The 17,557-nt window shown below is 42.1% G+C and overlaps 2 protein-coding genes across 5 annotated transcripts; both read left to right on the top strand.

Moving 5' to 3' along the window:
• Positions 1-34: 34 nt before the first annotated feature.
• On the top strand, positions 35-17,196 carry gpt (glutamic--pyruvic transaminase). Of its 4 annotated transcripts, XM_058625015.1 has the most exons (13): positions 35-202; positions 2,915-2,992; positions 5,555-5,741; positions 11,206-11,295; positions 11,505-11,613; positions 11,768-11,901; positions 12,577-12,820; positions 13,265-13,344; positions 13,428-13,564; positions 13,664-13,838; positions 14,860-15,015; positions 15,773-15,885; positions 16,580-17,196. In XM_058625015.1, the coding sequence occupies exons 3-13, from the start codon at positions 5,604-5,606 to the stop codon at positions 16,668-16,670; spliced, it is 1,467 nt and encodes a 488-aa protein (XP_058480998.1). In that variant the 5' UTR covers positions 35-202; positions 2,915-2,992; positions 5,555-5,603; the 3' UTR covers positions 16,671-17,196. The 4 variants fall into 4 exon arrangements, with proteins under 4 accessions (XP_058480998.1, XP_058481017.1, XP_058481008.1 ...); XM_058625034.1 differs by lacking the exon at positions 2,915-2,992; XM_058625025.1 differs by lacking the exons at positions 35-202; positions 2,915-2,992 and adding an exon at positions 4,008-5,031.
• On the top strand, positions 209-1,943 carry fuz (fuzzy planar cell polarity protein). The gene has a single exon (XM_058625045.1). The coding sequence runs from the start codon at positions 551-553 to the stop codon at positions 1,856-1,858; it is 1,308 nt and encodes a 435-aa protein (XP_058481028.1). The 5' UTR covers positions 209-550; the 3' UTR covers positions 1,859-1,943.
• Positions 17,197-17,557: the final 361 nt, after the last annotated feature.

The raw sequence follows: 17,557 nt of genomic DNA, 5'->3' as shown, positions 1-17,557 counted from the left end.
TGGATATGGAACTGGTTATGAACTGCAGCGCTTCACGAGCTTCACGGGCTGAACCCAGATCAGTCTTGTTTTCTCGCCCCTGCGGTGGATAAACGGAAGCTCGTATGTGAGAACTGAGCCTTGACCAGCCGAATGACAACATCCTCGCCTCGCCGCCGGTCTAAGGGAAGAACCATGCGACAACGTTACTGTGGAAACGACGGTAACTTGTTTTGTTAAACTAGCATAAACACAACAAAGGCTAGCTGAGCGTGTGTGTGTGAGTGCGGTCCGGTCATGATAGCAAGGCATGCTGCATGATATACTGTGTCTTTGTCCTCGTGAGGACCAGTTTCAACCAGAAGTGGTTTTACGGCGCATAATGCTAATTGCTCACAGAGGTGACATGATGTAAAACTGCCGGGTCAGCTTGAGCTGTTCGCGGCTGGCTGGTGAGGTTTTTCATTTTTACTTTGTAGCTTTGTCGACAGGTTTAATAATCTGCAGGCGCTGAAAAGCGTCCGTTGAAGAGAAGGAGTTTGGGAAGCACGCAGCTAGCTTAACGCTCACAATGATGCTCCAGGACGGATCCACTCAGCTCCTCTGCCTCACAGCCAGTAGCGGGGTTCCTCTTTTCACGAGGGGAGCTTCCAGACAGCTGCCTTTCTCTGTCATTGGCTCCCTGAATGGCGTTCACATGTTCGGCGGTGGACAGGGTGTGGTGTTGTCATGTTGTGAGACTGAAGGCGGGGGAAAGGTGGTGTGGCGGGTTTTTCAGGAAAGTGTTATGCTCATCGCAGTGAGTGCAGGTGGACCGGGCGGTGCAGGTAGCAGCAGCAAAGAGGAAGAGGCTCGTTTGCAGCGCCTCCTGGAGAATGTGTGGAACTGCATGGTGCTGGTGTTGGGGCAGGATGAGCTGGCCAACATGAGGAATGTGGAGAGGATCAAGAGAGACCTGCGCTCCTGTTTCAGCCTCATTGATCAGCTGTTGGAGGAGAGGCATGAAGGTTTCCTGGGTAACCTGACGCACTGTGCTGATTCACTTCTTCCCCCCAACCCCACTCTTGTTCAGGAGGCTGTGGATGGATTTGCTCAGGCTGCAGACAGTGATTTTGGTTGCCTCCTTGTTCACGGGCGAATAGCGGCAGCCACTGAGAAGTGGTGGCGTTTGGCACCGCAGGAAGTAGTGCTGCTCTCTGTGCTGATGCGGTCCCTCTCAGCCTCTGGATCAGCATCTTGTGATTACCCAGTTTTCCTTCCTCACGGCAGCCCCACTGTTGCCCATCGCCTCCTCCGTTTCCATCTGCTTCCTGGTGCAGATGTATGTGTGCTGTGTGGTCCCACTCCTTCTCTCCACAGAGCTGAAAGTGGACTGGTGGGTCGTTTTTGGTCACCACTGGTGGAGACTCTGAGAGACTGCCTGGCTGTTGGAGAACGCTGCTTGCCTGCATCTATATCTCTGCGCCCTGACATGCTGGCACTTCTTCTCATCAATCGTGAAACACGTCGGTCAGTCTCCTGTGTGCGGATTCCCACCAATCATCCGCTCAGCGACCCTCCTTTACCTTCCAAGGCCCGCTGCTGGGAGCTGCTGAAGCTCTTCTACAGCTTCAGCATGACACGCTACTTCAGCCAGGAAGAGACACTGTGTGTCTCCCCGGAGGAGAGGACTCAGAAAGGCAACACTGAAGACTTTGTTCTTGGATTCACACACCAACCACTACAGTGTTACCTAGTTACAGAGGAGTGCAAAAGCTTTGGACTTCAGACCGCACAGCACCAGCTCTTCCTGGTTACGCCACCATCAGTCCCCACCTTTGCACTGCGAACAGCAGCCACACAGACCCTCTCTGATATCGTCACAGCCACTGGGTTTTAAGTGTTTACTTTGCTATAACATCTCAATCTAGGTTAACCTACTAATCTACCACATTTGACCCCATAATAAATTCTCCAACAAGCTCTTCACTTGTGATGTTAATACACTCCCAACATTGTTTTTCCTCATATTTTTAACTGACAATTCCAAATATGTAAAATTGCACATTGAAAAACAGATCTACTATCGAGAGATACCATTTCCGTCCGTTCATCTTCATGGAGATTAAAAGTCCACTCATAAAAGAAGTTCAAAAAACGGATATATCACTGTTAATATCACCAGGCATTTAACTTGAGCGCCACTGCTTCTTTCATGAGATACATTTCTTTCACTTTTGATTTGTTTGTTAGAGACAAGACACTATTTAATTTATTTTCACTTTATTACAGGCTGTTTCACAGTCGGAGAAAGGAGAAAAAAGGAACGTGCCTGCTGTTTCGTTTTGAATGGTGTCACAGCATTTATGATCCTACGTAGCCATGAACGATAATGGCCTTTTTGCCGATATCTCATATTATATACCTTCTGCAGTGAAATCCATACATTTGTCCTACTCATGTTGCAGCAGATATAGATTTCTCCATTGTGTGAAATGAATTAAGATAAACAAATGAATTGTTGGAGAGGGCGTCTGCATACAGGTCAAGTAGGTAGCAGCCCTTCAGCCTAGTGTTTTAGTCATAAGACTTGTGACGTTTGTCGGTTTTAAAGCCAATATCGGCCGATAATAATGTGCATCCCTAATCCTAAAATATGTGTTACTTTCTATGGGTTTTTGTATCATGTATTTATTGTTGTAATCACATTTTTACGGTACTGATAATGTGACAGTGATAAAGTTTGCACTCTACTGGCTCAATCTTACTTTGCAAATAAGATGAATAAACCACTTTAACAACTAAGGAGAAATTAATGTCTGCTTAGTTGTTATATTATATTATAATTATATTATATTATATTCATACCGAAACAGCATCTGCCAGAACTGAATGAATACACCTTGTATTTATTGCTGTGTTTTGATTTGTTTATATCTCTGCTGTTATTTTCAAGGAATCCTGTTGCTCTCTGACTTTTCAGTGTGAAGGCAGAGTTTCACTGAAATTCACACTGAGGATCGGTAACATCTCAGTAAGTAGTTTCTAATCCCAGTTTCTGTCACATTCTCTGTGTGGAGACTTTTTTTTTTATTGTTTGATTCATTTTAAATTTATCATGAAATAAGGAAAAGAAAGCCATGATAATGAAAACATGCCATAACTAACAGACGCCAAGAAAAGTAGGAATTAGATAGATTAGATTATAAAATATGAGCTATAAAGTCATGGTATATAGAGTCTTATATGTTGACATTATCTCACAATTACTTAATTATCTGATCATTTTGACTTTATCTCATAGTTTGAGATAAAGTATCTAAATTAACTCATAAATTACGTATTCTTATATATAGTATGACTTCCTATCTCATATTGTCATGTATCCCAAATATCTGCACCTGTATTTCTTTGCACAGTATTGTTGTTGATTTGAGAATCATTTTATAAAGCATTTTATAGCTGTGGTGTACTTCATACATGCAAAGAATAGATGTATAGCATTAGGAAAACAATGTTATACATCTATTCTTTGCATAGCTGTTGGGTATGTGTTCATATTTATATTGTATTTTACATTTTATGATTGTGCTTATATGTTGCATTATTTTTTTTTCTGTGCTCCTGTGAATGGGATTAATAAAGTACATCTACGCTCACTGGCCACTTTATTAGGTACACCGACCGGTTCACCCTCTTGTTAAGGCAAAAAACCGATATGTATAACATAAGAACATAACATGTCGACCATTTACAGCAGCAGAAGACCTGCCACTTTGTGTACCTAATAAAGTGTCTGTCTCTCCATAGTCCGGTGTCCTTCAACACAGTTCAAAGGTCCCCAACGCAGTTCAAAGTCCTAATAATATTAATATCTGACAGGTCTGTGGTCATGTGCTGATTGGTATAATATTGCCCTCCAGGGTTCTAAGTTCTTAATCTGCATATAAAAATTCCTTAAAGTTCCTGTCACTTTATATTCTTACATGAAGAAAACTGCCTTCAATTTCAGTTGTATTTATATACAGCCCAACATCTCTCACACACACACACACAGTTTACAGAGCTTTACAGTCTGTGCAGCAGGTGGCATCCTCTATCCTTAGACCCTCACACTGAGTGAGGAAAAACTCCACAATAACCCTAGTACAAGGGGGGTGAAAATGGGAGAAACCTCAGGAAGAGCCACAGAGAAGGGATCCCTCTCCCACGACAGGTGTCGCATGTACAGGAAACAAGTCCAGCAGATTACAAAAATATAAAAAAAGATTGATTTCAAGGAAAAACATGAAAGCCCCAGGTGAGACAGTTTAAAGCACAACTGTTCTCCTTTGAATAGACCAGATTGCTGGTCCACACTGCTACAGCCTATATGGTTGTTTTCCCTATAATTTCCAAATAGCTGGCTAATCCACCCCAATCTCAGTCTAGTTAGGACAACAACCTCATCCAATATTTAACTTCATTAAGAGTCACTTATCTCTAAGAGAGCTGCAGAGGGTGATAATGCTGACCCTTCTTTTCCATCTCTTCCTGCCACAAACACATTCATCCTCTCCTCAACAAACCTGTAGATCTATCACCTCACTGGCCAACGTTCACTTGAAATGTGTGTCATGGACCCACATACTAATTTCCTTCTTTTCCTCGTTTCTTTGTTTCTCTCTTTCATCACCTTTTTTTTTTTTATCCCTTGTCCCTTTTCCTTTGTTATCTCATGGGTTTTGAGTATGACCTGTCACGCCGCAGTGCATATGTTACTGTATGCAATGAATGTGCACAGAATCAACTCCACAGGTTGAGGGAAGTGTCCTCCGGTGTAGATTTGCACTGATAATGTAGGAGGAGCGTGCATCACCCAGTCTCCGTGCGAAGTCTCCTCCCTATTCGCCTTACCGCGCGCACAGTCCTCGGGACAAAAAGTGAGACGCGGTGCAGCGAGTAAACAAAAGTGACTGCAAAAAGTTGGACCGCTGCACCGGTGTATCCGCTTCTGTCTCACTGGGTCCCCTCCAAAGTCCCGACGCTTTAGGCTCAGTAACCGGAGAACCGAGCCCGACCGGCGGCCCCACGGTGTGTAGAGTAACGGGGGAGAAGGGGTGGGATGATGATGAGCACATGAAGGGAGGGAGAGAAAGGAATACGCTCACTGGCCGTTACGTTGCCATGTGTGCAGGAAACGTACCCCAAAAACTTCTCAGTGAAAGATTTGACTCCAGTGGACGCAGCCAGGGGAAAGAAAGAGCCAGCAGTTTAGTCTTATCAGCTCAGTGTGCGGTTCAAAGGTCGGAGTATCTTTAGGAGCGCGCTGTTGACTCCACTTACACAACTTTTTTTTGGTAGTTTCCCTCTCGACTGGAGCAACCGGCGTGCTGCGCTGCGCTGCGTTGGTGTCGCACTGCATAGATTTCTCCAAAGTTGCTCAAGTTGAAAGAAGAGTCAGCGACATGTCAGCCTCACGAATGCAGCTGCTGTCCCCCAGAAGCCTCTTGCTTTTAAGAAGGGGGCGAATCGAATTGGGAGCCCAACGGCCCGGCAGCGGTCCCGGGGTCCGCTCACTCACCTCTCCCCCTCTGTACCCCTCCTCTCCCGGCAGAGCCTTATCGAGTCTGAGTGCAACGCGACGTGGACTCCCCCAAGAGAAAATGTCCGAAAATGGCGTGGTGTCCCGGCCCAAGGTGCTGACCATCGACACCATGAACCCCACGGTGAAGAAAGTGGAGTACGCCGTGCGGGGGCCCATCGTGCAGCGGGCCGTGGAGCTGGAGAAGGAGCTCTCTGAGGTTTGTGCTGTGGTCTTGTCATCCGATACTCTGCCTTACAGCGTCTCTTTTATCACATGATGTTGGGAAACGTTACTTTCCAAATGCAATGTGTTACCAATAGAAGTAGACATATCCAAGAAGTAAACGGCAGAGAATAGTCTTTGTGTGCTTAGATTGAGCAGTTTTGTTTGGTATGATTTGTGATTATTAAGTAGTTTTAGGTTTTATCGAATGAAAGGAATAAAGAAAATAAATGGAATTGGCATCATATGTCAGTAAACCATGATTTTAGCATCATTACTAATTATATATTGCCAAAAATGTAAAACCTCCTTGTGCATGTTGTTTTATATTCAAGGCCAACTATAAATCTAATAACTCTGCCATCTTTAAAGGACCAGGTCTGACCCATAGTCTGTAAGGCTACATCCATATTACTTAATTTTTCTTAATAGTCAGAGGTAGCATCAATTATGCAGAGACCATTGTAGGGTCCTGGAAATTGAGAAGTAAAAAAAAAAAACACCACAGCCTCTGTTTTCAACTGAAAAAGTTTTGACTTTTGAGATCAATGACGCAGTGACCTGCATTAATGTCCAGACTGGAGTACCAGCTATGACTGAAAAGCTCCATTAACATTTGATCACTTACAGAAATCCTTCCTCTCACTAACAGTAACAGTGATGTTTCTCATTTAGCTGCACTTTCTGAAACAAAACAAACAGCTGCAGGGGAGATGATTAACATCTGTTTAAAACTACAATATGCACACTCAGTATGCCTGAATAGTTGCGTGATATACTTTTAGGTGTATTGGTATGGACGCAGGTTTCTCCTGATCTGAAATGCTCATCCGGATGTTGATCGTTTTGGTTTGAAAACCCCAAATTCAAATCAAAATGGACTACTGTGGACGTAGCCTAAGTCTATAATCTAATATCAGGAATGGCAGACGCACTGCTGCCACCAGTTCTTTGTAGAGATTGTTTTAAGCTTGCTGGTGGTTCTTCAAGATTGAAGAGTTCCTCACAGTTGACAGGTCGATATTTTACTGTGATATGCTACACAGACTTTACTCTGCCAGCTGCTAATAAATAAATAAATAAATAAAAATGGACTTGTGGCAAAAAAGGATACATTATTTTTAGAAAAACACAACTAGACAACTGAGGAATTATGTCATCATAACAGCAATCCAAGTACTCTAATGTGTTAGGATAAACTTGAACAAATGACTTCAACTGAAAGCACAAATTAAGTTAATTTAAACACAAGTTATATCGCCATTAAGGAATTTAAAAGTTGCGTTACCCCTTTTTTTTATTCAGTGTGAGAAGAATTTGAGTGTATTCCAACTTGAATCTGTTTATACCTTTTTAAATGTAAACCCATCTCTAAAAATGTACAGCGACGTGTTGGATTTGACTCTATTAAAATAGAGCTGTGTGCATTTGCTGCTGATGAATGCCTGTGTTGTTCGAGCATGAATCCGTCCACTGTCCCTCCGTGGCATCAGAGAACAACAGTCCTCCCAACTTGTGTATGAGCAGTCTGGACTCAAGAGTGTGCAGAGGATACTGGCAGATCCGTCCTGTGAACTATTACCTTCCTGCAGAGACGTCTCAGAGCCTGCAAGTTTTGACTCAAACCCTTCAAAACTCATTATTTATCTAACTAGGCCACAGCCTAGTTATTTTCATGTTTAATGATTTTTTCGAAGCCAGTTCATACAAAGAGCCTCGGAAGAAAATCCTCTAGGGGACAACACAGTTTTAGTATCATCATATCTTTTTCATATTTGCAGATGGGCAGGTTTCCTCTCCTGTTCTCAGGGTTGTCATTTAAACGCTATCCCAAAAGAAACATTTTGTTGTTTCACTTGTGAAATTGCTGACACAGCTTGGTGTCAGAGTCCATCTGTTTGTAATTCCTGAGGAGGCTCAGACAATTTTGAAATACAGATAATGTGCTATAACCACACATTTCATCATCTCTCTCCCAGTTCCCAGTATGGATTTCATCAGTCCTAAACTGAAAAGAATTAAGCAGGGACTTTCTGTTTTGCTCTCATCTTTGCTCTTGAGCATTGCCTTGGCGCACGAGATAAACATATATGATTGGTCCCTTCCACGTTATTGACACTGTAAATGAACATCATTCGTGCATTCCTGTTTTTGTGAGCTCTGCGTATGGTGATGTGGCAACCAGCTGTTAGTGTGCCGAGTGCAGTCTGGTGTGAAAACTGTCGTCTCTTGAGTGCTTTGCTTAGGACGGGGTATATGAACAGGTTCTTGCACAGGTGAAAGGCACAGTGATGTGAGCAGGCAGCTGCTGTAATGACAGTAGTGACCTTTTTAAACAAATGGGTTCACTGGCACCAAAGATGTCACATTCTCTTTGTTCTGACCCGTTGTATTATTTGAAGGTGATCGTCCTCTTCTGATAAACAGTTTTATTTGATTCACTGTTTATGCGGCGGATTAATAAATGATTAAGCTGAAAGATGATTGCAGTCATATTCAGTCAGTGTAGATAACGGGCAACTAGACTCGCTTGGTTTCTCTCGAAGACATTAAACCTCTTGGCTAATAATCTGTTTTGAGAGTTATTATGTAATCCAGCGCAGTAGACACAGTCTATGGTTATTGGTTACCCTTGAGTCACACTGTGAATATGACTCAGCTGCTCTTGCAAGGCTTCAGCTGTCCATTTGCATCTCAAGGTCAAATGACACTCTTGAAAATGCACGCTGCAAAACTGAGAACTGTCACAGACGAGTCAGATTCAACTGTTTACACTCAAGCATATACTGGAAACTTGGAAGCATTTTTGGAAGAGCAAAATTGTATTTGCCATGAGATACTGTGATCTTGCATAGCACGATACTGTAAGGATTCTTCAGTTGTGTCAATATGGAAATATTCTCTGACATTGGTGCTTGTGACAGGATTTTAACCAATCACAGGGCAACTCAAGGAGAAGCACACATTCCTTCAGGACCTATGACTCTATTCCAACCTTGGCAACATCTACCATAGCTGCAAAGCAACTTTTAAAAAAGGGATAATAGTCTAAAAGAGACAGTAAACATGAGGTATAAGAAATAGCTTTGGGTCATCATTAAGTCTTGTGTCTACAAACCTTTAATGAGCTCTGGATTTAACAAAAGTCTAACATCCTGCTGACTACAGCTTTAAAACCTCTCCCAGTCTAACTCCATGTTTATCGATCACACTTCCCTCTAAGACGGTAGAAGCACTGGAATTTCTTAAACTGCACATGTTGTTTTTAATGGTGCAGCACCAAGCCAGAAGAATGAACTCCAGTCCTCTCACCAGACGGAGAGTCGTCAGAGGAAGGAACTGTGTTTTTAAAATGTTCCAAAGTTCAGTCAAAAACACAGTCTGCTTCATTTTATAACCCACTACTTATCTAAATTGTTGGATGGGGTTGGGTTACTTTGGGAAACAGGTCACAGTGGTATTCTCTCTTTTGTCTGATTGAAAATTGAACACATGTACACTCTGATCCCCTACTCTGGTTTCCTACACACCTTTTATTTACAATGTGAGATGTTTTTTTTTTTTTCTCCTTTTCACTCACAGTACAAGACTGGCAGTGTTCTCACTTTTTATCAACTGATACTAAAGATAATGTGTTTAGAGCCTTTTCCCCAGCAGACACAAATACAGGTTTGTCCCAGTTTGGGCCAAATGAGTCCACTAATGACCAACTACACAGATAAAGGCTTCACACATGCAGTTATTACATTGTGTGCTTTGTTTTGTTTACTCCTTGTGAGCAGCCAGCTGAGAGCCAGTGGGGACCAAGTTTCAGGTTCTTTTCCGTGTATTCTGCCAGAATGAAACACAATATGCAAATCTCAGGAAACATTTTCCGTGCTGACTTGAGTTTGTATTTGGATGTTGGATGTTACTGGTGAACAGCTGAGAATTATGAGTGTTAAAAAAAAAAAAGGTCAGAGGTAAACAGCTTTTTCTGTTTATCACGTCTTTGCTGTAATCCCTTAAAGTGAAAATAAATACAGTGTACACGAGAGCTCTGGGCCTCCTTACAAAAGCACTTCAACTTTGTTTGCAGGGATATTTATCAGTGATGGAGGACAAAAAGCATAGTCCCTTTCTAGCCGGTTCTCAGGAGCATAGGTCAGCTCAGTTTCTTTGAGATCCACATCATGAATGGGTGGCACTTAAAACCTCGGGGGTTTGGCTCCCGCCTCTGTAATTGTATTGGTCCAGACCGAGAGACGCCTCCTCCGTGTGACCAATGAGAGAGCCGCACTCGGATGTCCGTAACTCTGAACTGGATTGGGCAAATCAAACAAACAGCCTGTTTTGATTATTGCAGGGTGTGAGTGTGGGGTGGTTGAACTTTGTGGTGTTTTTTTTTCTTTTCACAGTCATGCTGTTCCTAACATCTGGTGTTAACAGCATGTGTCTGTGCGTCCTTGTGTTTCTCTGCCTGCTTAGCTGTTTGTCCTCCATCAGTTACCACAGCTGTGCACGAGCTGTGTTTTTATAAAATGGAATATAAATGCCCTTGAAGAAAGTGAACCACACCTTGATTTTATGTTGCAATTATTTCAGTCCACTGCTGCTTCGATGTTTGAGTTTGAATGATATCCGTTTGATCAGGTGCTTTGCTGAGAATTGTTCCCATGTTGGCATGTTGGATTGGTGTCTAGATCATGTTTTCTGTCCCAGCTACATCAGTGAGTGTGTGAGAAAAGCTGACTCTCAATCTGGTTTTCCTTAATAATAGAGACACAGACTTCCTGCGTTGATATTGTTACTCAGCAAATCTGTCTTGGAACAGGAAGTTAAAGGTACTTTGAGGTGTAAAGCTGCACGCTTGAATGGAGGAACCTAATCTAAGGATGTGCGAAGCCCTGAAGCAGCAGAAAAACTGCAAAGACAACTTTTCAAACAAAACATCCAAACGACAAAAAAGCTGTCGAGACTGACGGCGTTTGATTGTGATGTTTTTCAACGTTTACTTATGCATTTTAATTGCAGGAAAATGACTGGTTTAATTCAGCCAATTCATCTGCTAAGGCTGTTATGTTTATGGGAAAAGCCACTGCATGTGTTTAAGACTCTAATGTCAATGTTGTTTTAGTGCTGAAAGCAACCCCAGTTCATTTTTGACTTGTACATCAGGTCTGGTAATGTGCAGTCACTATAAAATGCAGAAAAGTGCAAAGTAGGTCCTGGTGTCATGGCCAAAAGCTTTTTAACTATATAAAAAAGCTTCAAATCAGTCTATTGATAGTCATGATTGCATATTTACTCCTGGTTGAAAGTGAAAGAACAGTCGATTGTGGTTTCAACATTCTTAATGGACAGAAAATAATAATATCCCAATATACAGTATATTATTGAATTATTGCCCAGTATAATGCAGTTTGTCTCTTTTTTTCACCTATCTAATCACTACTATATGTTGTGTTAATATTTTGCAGGGTATGAAGAAACCATTTGCTGAGGTCATCAAGGCCAATATCGGTGACGCACATGCTATGGGACAACAGCCAATCACTTTCTTCCGACAGGTCTGCTCTTAAGCCCTTCTGTCAACCTCTCGTCTAAAAATAGCTCCTCCCCTCTGACCTCTGAATGTTTCTATAAGTGATCTCTCGTCTTCCTTCAATAAGTTATCCATCAGTTTTCCTTTCCTTTGTTTTTTTGTCTGTAATCTGTGCACCGTGTGATATACAATGTCCCTTCCATCCTTTTATTTCATGAGTCCTTTTGTTTAAAGGTGCTGGCACTGTGCTCCTACCCTGAACTACTGAATGACACTACATTCCCCGAGGACGCCAAAAATAGAGCACGCCGCATTTTGCAGTCATGTGGAGGGAACAGTATGGGTGTGTATAAGTGGTGTTGGTCAACATGTCTTTATATCCCCTATATGTGTTAAATGATGCTTTCTGGTGGTTATCTGTCACATTAAAGCTTTATTGTGTATATATATATCAACATCAAAGAAACTTCATTTGTCTCCATATGAATCGCCCTCAGGATCCTACAGCGCCAGTCAAGGCATAAACTCGGTGCGAGAGGATGTGGCCCGCTACATCGAGCGAAGGGATGGCGGCGTGCCCTGCGACCCAGATGACATCTACCTCACCACAGGGGCCAGTGACGGCATTGTGGTACAGAAAACCTTCCTAAATGTTGATGCATTTTAAATGCAAAAAATGAAGTTCCCCCTGTTGTAAAGAAGGAGGTGGCCTCAAATTCTTATGTAACTGACCATGACAAAACATGTGAGTTCACGGAGGCCCAAATGTTTACATTTCACTGGGATAGTTTGCAGAGGTGTAGCAGCAGGAATTTGCTTTTGAACTTTGCCATTTGTGCAAATGTACTGTTTATTATTATTATAATAACAAAAATAATAATAATAATAATAACAACACCAATATAGCACATTTCAAAATCAATATCAAGTCGGGGCAAACACAAGAAACAAGTGAAAGCAGTTTGAAGGCAACACAATCATAGTTTTCGGCAAGACACAAAATAACACATTCCAAAAATGACCGTGAGCGCTCATGACACTCGTGAAGGTCAGAATGTTCAGTTACTTTGTTTTTTGAAGCAGTTCCAGTTTGTTTCAACTGTTTAAACTCCAAAAAAATATATATATATTGCATGATGCTATAGATTTTCCTGCGTAAAAAAGACATTTAAGATGCTAAAATGATCCGTTGTTGAAGTAGTAGTAAAGTTAATCACATAACGATTGTCTTTTACCATGCAGTACACGACAGCAAACATGTACAGTATCTAAAGTCTTTGCTAACTTCCCTGCGTTGCCCCCTCAGACCATGTTGAAGCTGCTGGTGTGCGGTGAAGGTTCGAGCTGCACCGGTGTCATGATCTCCATTCCTCAGTACCCGCTGTATTCAGCTGCGCTGGCTGAACTCGGTGCTGTGCAGATCAACTATTACCTTGATGAGGAAAACTGCTGGAGTCTGGACATCAATGAGCTGCAGCGCTCCCTGGATGAAGCCCGGGAATACTGCAACCCGAGAGCTCTGTGCATCATCAACCCCGGAAATCCCACAGGTTAATAGGTCATAATTAATTATGTTAACATTAAGTATGACTACAGGTTAAAGGAACTCAAATCTCCCGGTATCAGAGGTCTTGTAGTTTTAGGACAGTGTACAAGCGCACACTTAAAATCCACTCTGTGTGAAGTGAATTTTTAAGATCTTTTGTTTGGATTTGCCACATCAGAGCTACAAATGGAATGGAAAAACACTTGAAATCCTTTCCATGTAAAAAAGACATTGTGGAAATATCTCTTTCAATTTGAGATCTGCTGGGAAAACAGGTTTGTTTTGTTTGGAAAATACCCTCACATACGGTGTAATCGTATGTTGGGCCTTAGATTTAAATGTACTGCTCAAAGAGGAGCCACTAGATGGCAGCAAATGGACACACAAGTCAGCAGTAAATCACCATTTCAATCCCTTCTCCTTAATGAGCCTCCTGTTTTTTTCACAGGTCAGGTCCAGAGCAGAGAGTGTATTGAAGATGTGATCCGATTTGCAGCAAAGGAACGCCTCTTCCTTTTGGCTGATGAGGTACTGCTTCTCTTTTCGCATCGGCCTACTTCATTGTCTTGATTCATCCCGTAATATGTCTCACTCTGTCTCCCATCTCCCAGGTGTACCAGGATAACGTGTATGCCGATGGTTGTCAGTTCCACTCTTTTAAGAAGGTTCTGTTTGAGATGGGACCAGAATACTCAAACACAGTGGAACTGGTCTCCTTCCACTCAACCTCAAAATGCTACATGGGAGAGTAAGTCATCAGCACAATTCTATGCAGGGACAGGAAGTTAATTCTTTTTTTTTTGTAGTGCTTCTCAGTCACATCTCGTTTTCGTGGTGCGTGTGTTAGGTGCGGTTTCCGCGGCGGCTACATGGAGATCATCAACATGGACGATGAGGTGAAGGCCCAGCTGTCTAAACTGGTTTCGGTCCGTCTGTGTTCTCCTGTTCCTGGTCAGGCTTTAATGGACCTGGTGGTCAACCCTCCTCAGCCTGGGGAGCCTTCATATGACAAATTCATCAAGGTACACAGTTTACATTCTCCTTTCATGGCCCGTACACTGCCTTCGACTATGAAGTTTTCTCAGTAATATTTTGTTATTTCGTCCGTTGTTTTCCTATTTAAACCCATGTGACTTCATATGGTCACACTTCATATATCAGGAAACAACAGCATATTAGCAAACTATAAATATGCTGACATCAATAAAACCTACATTTGATCGGCCAACTAATTAATTGTAACTCGTACAGGTAGTTACTGGAGTTAAGCATAGCAGTGTTTGATGTGGCTGACTACGTAGCAAGGGCTGCTATTGCTGCCAACATATGTCAGTATTGCATAATGGCATAAGTCAGTGCATTTCATTTAAAATCCCTATCACTTAATGTGTTTTGCTTGTTGTTTGTAACCTCGTGCAAAGTGAATTTCCCTTGTGGATAATAAACAAATCTAATCTTATCTAATAGTGACATAATGTCAGCCGTTTGCACCATTGTTGTGCAACAGGGAGAGCAACCTTGTCCGTGAGCTCCGTCTGTGCTCTGCGGTGTTTGAGTTGGACGCACAAATGTGATCCGATTGGCCGGCACCGGAACATTTGCATGCCGTGATTTGATTGGCCGACGTTTGACGCTGCTCCTTGGAGAGTTGAACATTTCTCAGCGTCTGACGCGTGTAATGCGAGCAAAGCAACAGGCCCACAATGCAGTTCAGCGGAGCTCGACGCCGCTCCGTTCAAAGTGAGTGGCAACGTTTCAGTTTGAAGCCTTTGCTGCGCATATGTGAGATGGCTGCCGTGACTGATGCTGTTTTCTGAGGCTGAGATTTCCTTTCAGACCTTGAGCTTAAACTCAAGGTCTGAAAGTAAATCTCAGCCTCAGAAAACAGTATCCGTTTTCTGATAATCAAAACAATCTAAACAGGCCTACAGCTACATTTAGTCAATGTTTTTGGACCATCTGTCACATTCTTGCAACCTTTGTCTTTGGATTATCTTCATTTCTTATCCCCCCCTCTCTATCTCTTCTCTTCCCCATTTCCAGGAGCGCACAGCCACCTTAAGTGCCTTAGAGGAGAAGGCCAAACTTACCGAACAAGTTCTCAATACTGTGCATGGCATCAGCTGCAATCCTGTGCAGGGTGCCATGTACTCCTTCCCCCGCATTACCATCCCTGAAAAAGCCATCAAAGAGGCTGAGGTCAGTCCTCGACCTTCTCATTATGAAAGTTCCATCAATTGAAGGAAATGACATTGATCGGGTACAGCGAAAAAGAAAAGGAATAAAATAGATAATACAGTTATAAGAGGGTTGTTTTTTTATTTTACCATTGAGGCATTGCTTTCTGTTGAATCACTTTTTCTCTTCATGGTTTCTGCTAATATTCATGTTCCACTAAAAAGCAGCCAAAGTGTTGGTCTACAACACATGAAATCAACATTTCATACTCAACAGTGCAGGATTATATAACTTAATTAATAACAATGCACTGTGAATCCACCACCCTGTTTACTAAAAGGGACTAATGATTTCCAATAGCTCGGGGTTTCAACTCTGTGCTGTGGTTGACTGCTCAGTACGTATTTCATGGAGGCGGATGAGCCAGTCCACTGAGAATCTGATTAGCCTTACAAAGGATAAGGTCAGAGTAAAGCTTGACCTACTGACACCTGATCAATCGCAGTGACTCGTCAGATTGGCCCCAAAAGGCACGGTTGTTTCAAGATTGTTGGCCCACTCCTGCAGTAGATTTTCTGCAAATTAAAAAAAATCCTGTGTAAGGAAAATAATAACGAAAGGGGCCCAAGTATTACTAGAATAGTAAAATAGCTCAATGTGTTTTTATAGCTATACACGTTGCTGTATTCCTGATCAAAGTCTTGCTACTGAAAATAGTCCCAGTTTTCGCAGAATATTATGGCTCCCATTGTTTATCGTTGATTTTCGTTCCACACAGGACATTGGCCAGCAGCCAGATATGTTTTACTGCATGAAGATGCTGGAAGAAACTGGAATCTGTCTCGTACCTGGAAGCGGCTTTGGTCAGAAGGAAGGAACGTACCACTTCAGGTACGGAGCATTTAGATCATTGCTGCTTGACATGAATTAACAGTTAATTATAGAAAAAGCCAGCAAATAGTGAAAAAAAATATCTTATCTAACATGTTGACTGAAGTAATTACCACTTTGTCCAGCAGGGGGCACTGCAAATCTGAATATCTTTTAATGATTTAATGTGTCATGTAATGTTGGTCTGAGCTTGATTTTGGGAAAAGGTTTACAACCCTAGCGTGGAGGCTAAAAGGTGCATGGATTTTGATGTGACGCTTCTCTTTCATGTTGCATTGGCCACGGGCTGTAATGACATGGATCTGATTTGAAAATCAGAACTGAAGATCGGGTTTTGGTTGTGACCGCCTTAGTCAGTCGCACTGGTACACGGAAGGCTTTCAAAATAATCCAGGAAGGGGTTGCCATCTCTCAATTTTTTGACTTCTCCGATGTTAGGGCGGGACCCGGTCCTTGAAGGGAGTTAGATTGAGAGGTTGAAGGGGTGTTCCGTCTGGAGCTACTCCAAACACAGCAGTTATAGGATCAAGTGGAATATTACGGGAGTGCATACATGAAAGGGTATCAAACATAGAGCACCAACCGGTGTGCTATAGTGTAGCAGGTCGGCGTGACCTTTGGATACAGATGTGAGTCCCTTCACTAATCTGAATGTAACCTTTTGTCTTGCTTCTCTTCCTTTTCGCCGCCCCAGAATGACCATCTTGCCGCCAAAGGACAAGCTGGAGATCCTCCTGAACAAAGTCAAGGAGTTCCACCAGAATTTCACTCTCCAGTATTCTTAAATTTCCACTTTTCCTTTTACGCACAAAGGGAAGTTGTCTAGAACCACAAGCAAAATCTTTAGCCATTTACAGTTTATCTGTCACTAGCCAAGTGCCTTCTCTACGATGGCTCTGGTGGTCTCTGTGATGACGCCTGCAGCCTCTACAGCTGTCTCATTTGGACATTGCACCGTTTGGTGTCACAACCACACCACACCAGAAATAAAGAGATGCATTCAGAGACGTGTATGAGTTTAGTGCAGAAACTATAGCTTCTTCTAGTAGTGGTCAGGATTATGAAAGATGTATGTCTTGTAGATCTGAGTCTAGTTAATGTCATTGCCAAGCTTAAAGAAAAGGTACAGTTGAAAAAAAGAAAATGTGATGCTTAAAACCTTATGTATGTGTACAAATTGTTAAACGATTGCATTCCTGTAGGCTGCTCTTGATGGGAAATATATAAAAAAACAGAAGGTCTCATTTGCATGATTATTCAGACATGATTTTGTAGAAAATAAATAAATAAATAAAACAAAAATAAGTGTAACATCTATCTTTTGTCTCATTATTTTGGAAGGCACTTTCAGATGTGTTCAGAATTATCGAAGAGACGAGCAGGTCGCATCGTCTGACCGTGAAGATCTCGTTGTCACGAAATGTCACAAATGCATTATTTAACATTTTGCCTTCAGATCTAATCCCCGCCTTAATTTAAACAAGGAGAATTTAAGGAGGGGGATTAACCAAACATAAGAAACTGTCAAAAACAGAAACTTTAACATTAAAGGAGAGCTTATCCTTAGAAAAGTGTCCAAAAAAATGCAGGGGGTTTAAATTGAATGTTGAGTTTCTGTAACTCAAAAGCATATAAAACTGTAAAATATGCTTAAATTTGTATTATATATGTA

This window comes from Solea solea, chromosome 1 (genome assembly GCF_958295425.1).
Source record: "Solea solea chromosome 1, fSolSol10.1, whole genome shotgun sequence".
Taxonomy (NCBI): domain Eukaryota; kingdom Metazoa; phylum Chordata; class Actinopteri; order Pleuronectiformes; family Soleidae; genus Solea; species Solea solea.
The sequence above is the reverse complement of the archived record's forward strand: the minus strand, read 5'-3'. Positions and strand labels throughout refer to the sequence as shown.